This window comes from Hippichthys cyanospilos, chromosome 16 (assembly GCF_059441005.1).
Source record: "Hippichthys cyanospilos isolate Australia breed blue-spotted pipefish chromosome 16, RoL_Hcya_1.0, whole genome shotgun sequence".
Lineage (NCBI taxonomy): Eukaryota > Metazoa > Chordata > Actinopteri > Syngnathiformes > Syngnathidae > Hippichthys > Hippichthys cyanospilos.
In genome coordinates, this window is record NC_142384.1 from 14,659,983 (window position 1) to 14,670,802 (window position 10,820).

The 10,820-nt window shown below is 42.2% G+C and overlaps 2 protein-coding genes across 3 annotated transcripts in view; both read left to right on the forward strand.

Moving 5' to 3' along the window:
• The window catches only part of smurf2 (SMAD specific E3 ubiquitin protein ligase 2), a 44,783-nt gene extending 41,486 nt beyond the window's left edge, over nt 1–3,297 (forward strand). The window contains exons 17-19 of the mRNA XM_088437315.1: nt 34–235; nt 785–860; nt 1,162–3,297. Coding sequence (XP_088293441.1) covers nt 34–235; nt 785–860; nt 1,162–1,261 — 378 coding nt within the window. The 3' untranslated portion in view covers nt 1,262–3,297. The remainder of the gene's footprint in view (nt 1–33; nt 236–784; nt 861–1,161) is intronic.
• A 670-nt stretch (nt 3,298–3,967) lies between these two features.
• On the forward strand, nt 3,968–9,067 carry ddx5 (DEAD (Asp-Glu-Ala-Asp) box helicase 5). 2 transcript variants are annotated; one of them, XM_088436793.1, is made up of 13 exons: nt 3,968–4,136; nt 4,755–4,923; nt 5,045–5,141; nt 5,214–5,347; nt 5,418–5,483; nt 5,616–5,757; nt 5,845–6,005; nt 6,092–6,264; nt 6,355–6,465; nt 6,546–6,607; nt 6,670–6,729; nt 7,926–8,160; nt 8,290–8,472. In XM_088436793.1, exons 1-13 carry the CDS (start codon nt 4,084–4,086, stop codon nt 8,315–8,317), a joined length of 1,491 nt encoding a protein of 496 aa, XP_088292919.1. In that variant the 5' UTR covers nt 3,968–4,083; the 3' UTR covers nt 8,318–8,472. The 2 variants fall into 2 exon arrangements, with proteins under 2 accessions (XP_088292919.1, XP_088292918.1); XM_088436792.1 differs by having other exon boundaries at nt 3,969–4,136; nt 7,926–8,147; nt 8,290–9,067.
• Nucleotides 9,068–10,820: the final 1,753 nt, after the last annotated feature.

The window sequence follows — 10,820 nt, forward strand, 5'->3', positions numbered from 1 at the left end:
CTCATAAAATATGTTGCTTTGTTCCTTCTGTAGCTGATTGTATGCGGTTTGGGAAAAATCGACATCAATGACTGGAAGTCCAACACGCGGCTCAAACATTGCACGCCAGATAGTAACATTGTCAAGTGGTTCTGGAAAGCCGTGGAGTCTTTCGATGAGGAGCGAAGAGCTCGTCTACTTCAGTTCGTCACCGGTTCTTCTAGAGTTCCGCTGCAAGGCTTCAAGGCCCTCCAAGGTAAATAAAAGCAATGATGAGATGGTAGGAGTGTTTGCTGCTTTTAATGAATTCTCACTTTTCAGTAAAATCACACTGAACCATGTGAATGCCATTTTGTGGGTCTGTGTCGGCAGATAGCGCTACATCAGTACACTCAGCTCTTATCTCGTATAGGCAGACAAAAAACATTGCCATAGTTTTTCCTAGGCTGAAAATCGAGAGCAAATGCGAAACGAAAACCTTCTCTGAAAACTTTGACTAGCTCCATTTTTTTTTCTGTCTGTGACCTTGCATTGATTGTGACAAATAGACTTATTGCTGCTATCAAGGGACAAGCTTAATGGAAGCCTCTTTTCATCCGGCCAAAATGTTGCAACCAACTAATGGATTTTTTTGTGGGGCTCCTGTCCTTGAATGAATATGAAGTCACTTTGAAGTATGAAATGTCTTAAAACTCATCATAATGTAACACTGTTCAAAGCACATTTGTAGTAATTGTGCAAATGTATGAGTGGATGTCCGGTGGATGATATTTTCTGAAGATTTATTTTGTTTTGCTTTATGTAGGTGCTGCTGGCCCACGGCTATTCACCATCCACCAGATTGATGCTAACACCAACAACCTCCCCAAAGCCCACACGTGGTGAGAAAAATATTTTTTTTGTGTTTTTTTTTTGGTGGTGTGATACCTCTACCCTTTTGCAGCAAAGGAAAATGATATACAACTTCTTATTCAGCTTATTCAGTCAGTCTTTTTTGGGCTGAGAAAATTGTTAACCCTTGAGGCACTGTAACATTTGGAAAATGTTTAAAGTGTTATGTAACAGTGTAAGAACAAAATAATGCAAAATATTCAGTCTAACGATGGATATAAAGTGTAATAAACACAAAATATATACACTACTAAAATTCTGTCGTAATTTAAAATCTCTTTTTTTTTACAGTTTCAATCGGATCGACATTCCTCCCTATGAAAGCTATGACAAACTATATGACAAGTTGCTCACTGCCATTGAGGAGACATGTGGCTTTGCTGTGGAGTGATTGCCTGATGAAGTCACTTGGTTCGGCCATGGTCTTGCCCCCCCACCCCCCACCCCCCCACCCCCCCTTTTTTTTTACACATACACATTGAACACACTCTATGGTCTTTTTATTGGAAAAAAAAAAATCTGCAGCTGCTAATAACAGACTATATACTAACTTGTGGAACATGCAAGGATTCGCTGGCTCTTCCTCTTTTTCTATGTCCATTCACCCATTTGAAAATGACTATTCCATGTAGCGAGGATCCCTCTGAACCGACAACCGCAACGACAAGGGTGGTGTGTTAGTTAGAGTACAGGGTAAGTTGATTTGATGGTTACCGTAACCACTTGGAAATATTCATCCTCAATATGGAGTGTGCCTTGGACTGATCACATGGGAGCAAGCGGTACTGCCCAGCCAGCAGGGAAACTGCGCGCGCGACTGCAACGACGGGCCTGTCATTTGTCCGACCGATTTGATTTGCTCTCCAAAGACGGCAGCAAAGACCCCAATGAGTTGCTGCTGCACAAGCTGCATTCCCATCGTCACGCATCGTCAACTAGTTAGTTTGAACACGTATACGTGAATGAAGTGCTTGCGATGTGTTATTTTTATATAGTAACAGGGAAAATGGAAGAAAATTAGTACATTTTTAATATATCTAATTTATTGCTGATACATCTCCCCGTTTCCATTGTTTCGGTAAGTGTTACTGTTTAAATTATAAAAGGGATTTGTAAGAACGTAAATAAGATTTTTTTTTTTCACGCAACGATTACAGTATTTTGCTTTATTTAAAACACTTCAGCTTTTTAATAGGAAGCATTATCTTGAAGGCTTGAAATACATACCCACACACGCGCCAACATAGCCATTGTTGATTTTTTTTGTCAAACTGAAGAGACCCTTTAAAATCTACAACGATTCTGGAACCACTCAAGCCACTTTTTTTTTTTTTTTTTAACGCAACAGCTTTTTGCATTTGAATTTAAATATTTTCTTTTGGTCCTAGACTCCAAAGTCGAGTTCACAAAGTGTCAAAGATGATCAGCATTTATCTGAATATACATGTAAGTACAGTATATTGATGATTTTTTTTTTTTTTTAAATCCAAAGTCCGCATACTGTCGATGGCTGTTGTGGCCAAAAATGTTTAAAAAAAAAAATGCTAGACTTAATCTCGATGGCCACATTCTCAGGGCTTATCATATGGACCTATCAATGCTATTTTTTGGGACAAACTAAACTGAAGTGAATTGACCATTGTACATTACATTCTAAATATTGAACATCCACTTAAACTATTTTGGCAGTAACTAATTTTTGCATGTATCCAAACACTTGGTCACTTGGACAAGCGCTGAATAAGATGGCCTCCTAATACTCTGTTAATAATCCATTTTTTTTTTTTTTAGATTGTTTTCCACCATTGAACATAAAATCGTTGAATGTTTTCTAAAAGATACCGTTTGTTAGCAATCTCTGACCATGGACTGTTTTTAACATTTGCATACACTTAAAAAAAAAAAGAACTGTTTAGTTGCTCTTAATATAAACGAGTATGCAAAGTGACAAGTGTCCTCATATGGTGCTTTGTACAGTAAAAAATATATATTGTTCATATATGTGGATCAAACATCTTGTAATTTATGTTTAACTTAATTAGAAACTGATTTTATGAAAATGGGGTGGGGGGTGCACAAAAACCTGAGGGAGGTCGCTACGGCTATGAATTGGTGACCTAAAGGGCATATTAATCCACTTATAAGTCCAGTGCACAAACACGTCACACTTTTACAGTTTTTTTTCTCAGCGATATCTCATTGCTGCCTCTTACTGAAGAAATGAAGTTCTTATCAAACCAGAAAGTCAAGAGATGCAGCTCTTGCCTTTGTAGATTTTGTTTTTTAGCATGTTCTACTAGGATTATTATAGCTCCTTGCTGACTGATGCAATTTGATGTATGTTAACACTACCATTTTCTAAGAGTTTTTTTTTTATTTTTTGTGTGTAATTATTTCTAATTAAACTTGCCTTTGTCTAACAATGTATGACTTTGAACAAAGAAAGCTTATTGCTGTCTTTTTCCTTATTATTTTATTTTGCTGTGTTATTATAGTTTTGTTTTTTGTTTTTTTAATCAATGTTGGAGGGATGTCCAGTTCTTGGTCTCTTTTTTCGATGTTGGCTTTTTGCAGTTTGAAGATGACCGTGTTTGCTGTGTACCACAGTACATTTAATGCCTAGGTGGGATTAATCAGAGGTGTTTAAATTGAGGCAGGTTTGTGCAAGCTCCTGATTGACGAATTTTATTGTATTGTTAAATCTGAACACTGCGGCTCCATTTAATGAGGATGAACAACAAACTGACGGAAGACTGTCGCTCTATTCATGTTTGGGTTGGGCCTGTAAGTGACGTCATTTGTGGGATTTTACGAGGAAGTGCATCACAGTACCGAACTTTTAGTTTAGAACATATTCATCCGCCATTTCAAGTGATTCTTTGGGACGAGCTACGGAGTGAAACTTGAGGCCTAAATGATATTTGATTCTTTCATCATTTTATCTGGTCTCAACACATTAAAAAAAAAACGTTCGTTTCGATGCCAACAAGTTGATTTATTGTTTGCTGCTATGTCAACTAGCTGAATTTAAAAGGGAGGAAAAAAACAACGCGGATGAATACAACGGAAGTCAAACTTCCGCTTGCTATATAAGCCGGACCTCGTTTTTCTCTTGCCGGCATTTCAGTATCGCTATCGAGCTGATCTATAGCTGGTGGCGACAAAGTATATTTATTTTATAGCAAATTTAACGTTACGCAAATACTAACCAATATGCCAGGATATTCTGACAGAGATCGTGGCCGAGACCGGGACAGAGATAGGGGGTAAGTAATTCTTTTTTCCGTTTGCTCAATTCGAGTTCCTCCTCGTGGAAAATGGCCGACCCGGTTTACACAGGAAAATAATTGAGTACACGGTATTTCTCAATTCCAATGAATTTTATATGTTTGTGCCATTTTTAACCAAGTGGTAGAATAAATAATTATTGTTGTGTATTATCAACGATATCTGGTTTAAGGAAATCTGATGACTTTCTGTAAAGGCCTCGTCTGGCCTCGTGTCTGATATGGCGACTATTCGTTAGCTGCAAGCTAGTTCTTTATCTTATTCGACGTTAGACGTTGTCCAACGTTAGGTTGATGACGCGTATACGCATTTAAAGTAATTTCACTCGAATGGCAATTTCGGGTCACGTTGAACTAATACCGCCCGTCAATGTTACATCTTGCTTGTCTGCTTTTTCGCCATGTGGCAATTTTGAAGCGCATACAAAATGCCGGCTTTTTCCATTGTTCCTCTACTGGTTGGAACGTTAATAGCAGCAGGACGTTTTCTTACAGACCCGGTTTAGACGGGTTTCTTCAATTTGATCGTCGGTGCAGTCGAACGATTTTTTTAAATGTCTTTTTCGAGAGATCTTATTGTTTTTGGTTTGTTTAAAGTTACGGTGGCGGCCCTCGTTTTGGTGGTGGCCGTGGTGGTGGTGGCGGTGGAGGAAAGTTCGGCAATCCCGGTGAACGTCTGCGGAAGAAGCACTGGAATCTGGACGAGCTTCCTAAGTTTGAGAAAAACTTCTACCAGGAGCATCCAGACGTATCGAGGAGGCCTTTGGTGAGTCCCGGCATGGTCGAAGTGTTATGCAACACGTGTGCGGGAACGCTGCACGTGTTGGTGTTATGCAATCAGCATATGGCCACTGAAGTATTTTTCTTTCTCTTTACTCCTACTTTAGCAAGAAGTTGAAAATTACAGAAGGACTAAAACGATCACGGTGAAGGGAAGAAACTGCCCGAATCCAATTGTAAATTTCCATGAAGCGAGCTTTCCATGTAAGTACTCCATAGAGTTGATGGCTTGTGAATTGTTGCATATACAAACGTTAATTTATATATTTTTTGCAGCATATGTTATGGACGTGATTAACAAGCAAAACTGGACAGAGCCAACACCCATTCAAGCTCAGGGCTGGCCTTTGGCGCTGAGTGGCAATGACATGGTTGGCATTGCGCAGACTGGTTCTGGCAAAACTCTCTCGGTAGGTTGACATGAGTTGATCAAATTGTTGACGTACTAGATAATGTTGTAATAATCAATCTTCTGTACAGTATCTGTTGCCAGCCATCGTTCACATAAACCACCAACCTTTCCTGGAACGTGGGGATGGACCTATTGTAAGTTTTTTTTTTTTTTTTTCCTCACAAATTGAAAATTGCAATTGATCACATTTTATATTTAAAAAGCTGTTTTACATGTATGGCTACTATGTTGCTCGTTGCATATAAATTAAATATTTGCATTGTCAGTGCTTGGTGCTGGCCCCAACTCGTGAGCTGGCACAGCAGGTGCAACAGGTGGCTGCCGAGTATGGCAGAGCTTCTCGCCTGAAGTCCACCTGTATCTATGGAGGGGCACCCAAAGGACCACAAATTCGTGACCTTGAAAGAGGTAGGCCATGTTTTTTTTTCTTTTTTGAAAGATAAGATTCTTACCTATCCTTGCCCTTGTTAATCTATTAAACTTTTCCTTTCTAAGGAGTTGAGATCTGCATTGCAACTCCGGGCAGACTCATCGACTTCCTTGAAGCAGGAAAGACCAACCTGCGCCGTTGCACTTACCTAGTTTTAGATGAAGCTGACAGAATGCTGGACATGGGATTTGAACCACAGATCAGGAAAATTGTAGACCAAATCAGAGTAAGTTCCTAGCTGTTCATCAAATACCGCTAGCCAATTTTGACAGTTTCAGTTTTGATCATTGCTGTATTTAACTTTTATTGCAGCCGGACCGTCAGACGCTGATGTGGAGCGCCACCTGGCCGAAAGAGGTTCGCCAGTTGGCTGAAGACTTCCTTAAAGACTACGTGCAGATCAATGTTGGGGCCCTGCAGCTCAGTGCGAACCACAACATCCTTCAGATTGTTGATGTGTGCAGTGATGGAGAGAAAGAGAACAAGTAAGTGCATGACAGACATGCATGTGACGTAATTGTAACAGTTGGAGCTTTGGTGTCAATTAGGCATAACCATAAACTTTGTTCCATAAGGCTCATTCGCCTGTTGGAGGAAATCATGAGCGAAAAGGAGAACAAGACTATCATCTTCGTCGAGACAAAGAGGCGATGCGATGATTTGACAAGAAGGATGAGGCGGGACGGGTAAGTTGTCAAACAACCAAAAGGCGGCATACCTTCTCTTGAGGGGAATTTCACTAATGAGTTGCGTTTGAATCGTTCAGATGGCCAGCTATGGGAATCCATGGAGATAAGAGCCAGCAGGAGAGGGACTGGGTGCTTAATGGTGAGTTCATATTATCTGACATTCACAATCTGGAGGCTTACGACGCGGCTTTTTCGTTTCAGAATTTAAGTATGGAAAGGCTCCCATTCTGATCGCTACAGATGTTGCGTCTCGAGGTCTAGGTCAGTATCCCCCCTAAAGCACTTAAACGCTTACACTTTTTTGAGGAAAGTATTTTGCTTTCTTTAACTCTTCTGCTTCTCTCTGAGTCTCTCCCATGGGCCAAAGGAGCAGTGTGTATGGCAGGGCCTTGGCATGACAAGCCCAGGTGTCCAGAGGGGGAAGGAGGATTCTTGGAGATGTCCTGACTGGCGAGGCACGGGTCTCCCAGTCGTGCACATAAGCAGAGGTGTCAAGGTCCGAGTGCGGCATACAAGGCGCTGGCCTATCTAAAAGTGGGGAAGTCGTCAGTTCCTCTCCCCCACACGCTCGACTGTTCTCTGGCAACGGTTTGGACTGCGTCACACACCCAGGCTCTGTAACTGTCCCAGCTGAAAGCCCCGCAGCATTTTTTTATGGACACGAGCGAGTCCCCGGTCATTCCTAAGGTGCTTTCGGTTGCGTAGACGGTTTGTAAAGCATGGGTGGCGTCGCTGTTGCAGTTCAGCTTGCGTCTGACGAGCAGCTTGTAAGATCGATTGGAATCTCACCTCTGCAATAACATGGCTACTGACGCTTTTGGTGACAGTGGGACATGCTAGTTGGACAAATCCCAAGCTCACACTCCTCCCTCGCCTGCGTTACAAAAGTCATGTCGAGACCTGCCAACGAGAGACTTTGTGATCACTGGGATAAACTTGCCCTGGCGACTGGGGTGCGCCGTTTTGTAGGCAGCCTGCAAACTGGTTCACCTCCACTGTGGTGGCTAAAGACTGCCGTGTGAACTTAGTCGCACCTTCTCACCAGTGGAATTTGAGTGACACTAGGAGGCAGTAGTGTGCATAGTAGCCCTACTGTGTAGACTTAAGTTGGGGCGGGTTGCGCTGCTATGGGAACGGACTAGTGAATGCACGCTCCAATGAAGGGTAAGGGTTTTTTGTTTTTGTATTTTTTTTTTCCTTTTTCTTTTTGCCACAATCTGGAGGGATTTTTTTTCTCCCCCCTCTGAATTCCCCTCAATTAGAAGTGACTGGAGTGTGCATCGGTTCTCTTCCCACTGTAGTCCCCCCGTACGTTGAAATGTGAATTTGCGGCTTTCCCCGTCCCATGACGCTTCTAACGGTGCTCTGTTTGATCTGGTTGTTGTGGTGGCGCCGGCGCACGTCTTTGTGTGCCGTCCTCCTCTTCCCCTTTGCCACACCGCACCACCATCTTACAGATGTTGAGGACGTGAAATTTGTCATCAACTTTGACTACCCCAACAACTCTGAGGACTATATCCACCGCATTGGCCGTACGGCCCGTAGCCAAAAGACTGGCACCGCCTACACCTTCTTCACGCCCAACAACGTCCGGCAAGCCAGCGACCTCATCTCTGTTCTCCGCGAGGCCAACCAGGCCATCAACCCCAAGCTCCTCCAAATGGGTGAAATCAGAGGAGGTAATTCAAATTGGTGAGATACGGAAACTGTGCTGTCAAACAGCCACTTTTTTTGCTTACGCTTTCTTCTTTCTAGGTACATTTGATGATGTGCATGCTACCCCAAGGGTCCTGCTGACGCGCTCGTGTTCTCTTTTTGCAGGTCGTTCAAGGGGAGGCAGAGGTGGTGATTTTGACAGGGGCAGGGATCGCTATTCCTCGGGAAGGCGAGATTTTGGCAGTTTTAGGGATAACAGAGGCTACGACAACGGACCAAATGATAGCTTTAGCGCAAATACTCAGAATGGAGGCTACGCCGCCAACGGCGGGGCGGGGAACGGCTTTGGCGGAGGCTACGACGGTGTCAATGGACAGTCGTTTAATAACCAGGCAGCGGCTTTCCCCCCTCAGAACTTCCAACCCCAGCAGAACGGTGCAAGTCACCCCCCGTTCCCCTTCCCCCAAGCGCAGCCGCCGCCGCCGCATCTGCCCCAGCCGCATCAACCCCCGCTTCCGCAGTACCCCCTGCCACCGGGCTTCCCTTAAGTAAACACAAAGCAGTGTCTTGCTTTTTGGCTTAAGTTACCTTCCTAATTTAGGTTGGGGTTTTTTGTATTTACACAACAGGGTTACAAACATCTTTAACCTAGTCAATATTAAGATCTGCAATGCAGTGTTGCACATTTTTACCAACATCCCCTCCACTCTGGTTATTTAATTTGTTACATTCCTCTGTAATATTTAGTTATGTTTTGTACTAAGTAATTTCAGGAATACTGTATTTTCATGTGTATCTTTGAAGGTGATGTTACCTCTTGCCATGGAAGTGCACTGCATGATCTTTACAATAAAAAATACAAAAAAAAAAAGATTGAACTCTTAATATGGGCGCTTGTGAGCTACCATTTTTTACCACTAGGTGTCATTAAACGTTAACCTTGCTTTATGGTGCGAATGTCTTCTATAAGCGACGGCTTATTACCAGTTCGACATTTTCTCATGTATAGTTGTGCAATACTATGAAATTGTTAGCTCCCATGAGCAGCAGACTACATTCCCTAATTGAGCAAATAATAGCAATAAACAGACATGTTGCGAATGTAGTGGAAAAATACCTTTTTTGTCATCAAATTGTTCAAATTTTTATCACAGTATTATGTGATGTTGCATAGATTGGCAAAGACATGCCCCGCTGCCGTCCCTTCTAACTGCTTGCAAACGGCAGGTCAAGCGGTACAGCCTATAGGTGGCAAATTTAGCCTGTCATGCTCAATTGCTGCCATTCAAAATTGCGAATCTTGTCAATTTTTGACTCATTGAAACCCCAATGATTAATCATGCATTTCCCCCAATTTTTTGCATTAATCATTTCAATGGCAACTTGCAAATGGGACGCCATAGAAATTTGTCTTGACACTCCTAAACCACCAGGTGGCGCTAGCAGCCAACCTATGACATTTGTCAGCCTTACAATTACTATGATTGGTTTAGCCTGGCCTGCTGCAATGCAAAGGTCTTCAAGAGTCATAATACTCATTTATGACATGATTGATATTCCTATTTCAATTTAATATACAGCGTAGTTACTTTTGGTGTGGCATTTTTACAATTTTTGTACATAAAGGTGGTGTAGTTTCAAACATTTTGAGGGGTTGAAAGTAAACATATATGTTTGACTTTTCAAAGTCAGCCCAAGTTGGGTGATAAGGCCAGGCAAGACACCCCAGGGGTTAAGTCCATATATCACTTGAAGTCCATTGATTAGCTAGTTAGCTGTGCAAGCAATTTAGCTGTGGGAAGCAGCTGGGGTAGGCACCAGCAAGCCTGCGACCCTTGTGAGGATGAGCACCTCTAGAAAATGCATGGATGAAAGTTGCAGAGACCAAAGAACTGTGACTAAAATCAAGAAGTCTCCTCTTAATTTTAGGGTGTACCAGAATTTTTTTGAACGCTGACAAAAACACCTTAAATGTGACTTTTTATTGAGTTTTATCCCAAACATTCTAAAAATGTGTCCCTCTAAGTATGCTCCACTTCCTATGTTTTGTCCTCCCCTCAGGAAGGTATGAACGAGGGTGTTGGTTTTGGAAGAGCTTGTTGCGTGGGTGTGCAGCAGACACACCTACGGCAAGCATGAGCCGGAGCAGCATGCTCGAGTCGACCCGTTTCCAATCAGGTATGAAGTCACGTGGCGCTTCCGTCTGCCCCTGCCCACTTGACCAACATTGTCTTCACGTTTGCCGTTCCTTTGCCTCGCTACCGTCATTAAAAAGAAGATAAATGCATTCCATGTATATTATAGATGTCTTATTACAGGATGTGCTTGACTCATGATTGAGAAATATGTTTGTAGTGACTGTTGTGCCAACAAAGCTCGTTCATGGCAAAGAAGAACTTTAAAGAGGACCATTCATGCTAGAACCTTATTTCCATATGAATGCTGATTGTTGAATCTTCATTTTAGTCCAACATTTTTTCGGCCTATCATATGCGAACATAATTGGAGGAACAGTTTGAGGAAGTCTTTTTTTTTTTTTTTTTTTGCCCGTACTTCAATGTCTCACTGGATCCACAAATGAGCTTTTCAAAAAGCCAAGTTCCTTCAATAATGCTCATTCCATTCACTATAAAAACCCTAAAGCCGCATAATACCAATAAACTGTCATAATTACTGATAGTAATGCGGAGAATCAG

What these genes read in the sequence shown, in the direction of transcription:
- ddx5 (XM_088436792.1), top strand. Translation starts at nt 4,084, where the DNA reads ATGCCAGGATATTCTGACAGAGATCGTGGCCGAGACCGGGACAGAGAT. An exon ending in GTTCTGGCAAAACTCTCTCG is followed by an intron (nt 5,348 to 5,417) that starts GTAGGTTGACAT and finishes TCTTCTGTACAG; the next exon opens with TATCTGTTGCCAGCCATCGT. An exon ending in AGAAGGATGAGGCGGGACGG is followed by an intron (nt 6,466 to 6,545) that starts GTAAGTTGTCAA and finishes TGAATCGTTCAG; the next exon opens with ATGGCCAGCTATGGGAATCC.